General features: G+C 66.9%; 1 protein-coding gene across 2 annotated transcripts in view; it reads left to right on the top strand.

Annotated features, from left to right (window-relative positions):
* The first annotated feature begins 6 nt into the window (after positions 1-6).
* Positions 7-260, top strand: part of CNOT6L (CCR4-NOT transcription complex subunit 6 like) — an 89180-nt gene continuing 88926 nt past the window's right edge. For both annotated transcript variants that reach the window (XM_006151471.3, XM_027773069.1), the window contains exon 1: positions 7-39. In XM_006151471.3, coding sequence (XP_006151533.2) covers positions 35-39 — 5 coding nt within the window. In that variant the 5' untranslated portion in view covers positions 7-34. The remainder of the gene's footprint in view (positions 40-260) is intronic.

The raw sequence follows: 260 nt of genomic DNA on the forward strand, positions 1-260 counted from the left end.
GCTGCTGTTGCTCCTTCTGGGCCAGAGGAAGAGAATGAGGTAGGGTGTTTTCGTGCCTCGGAGTAGGGCTGGGAGTGTTGGGAAGAGGAGCGCGTCCCCCGGGAAATGAGGTGGGAGAGGGACAAACGTGCGTGTGGGTGTGCGAGTTGGGACTCGGTCGGCGGGGAGGCGGCTCGGGACCCACGGCGAGTGGGTGTGTGTCGGGTGCCTGGCGGGGGCCGCGGGGCTGCCCCAGTCCGTGTCAAAGGCGGGCGAAGGTT

Source organism: Tupaia chinensis, unplaced genomic scaffold, assembly GCF_000334495.1.
Source record: "Tupaia chinensis unplaced genomic scaffold, TupChi_1.0 Scaffold000318_1, whole genome shotgun sequence".
Lineage (NCBI taxonomy): Eukaryota > Metazoa > Chordata > Mammalia > Scandentia > Tupaiidae > Tupaia > Tupaia belangeri.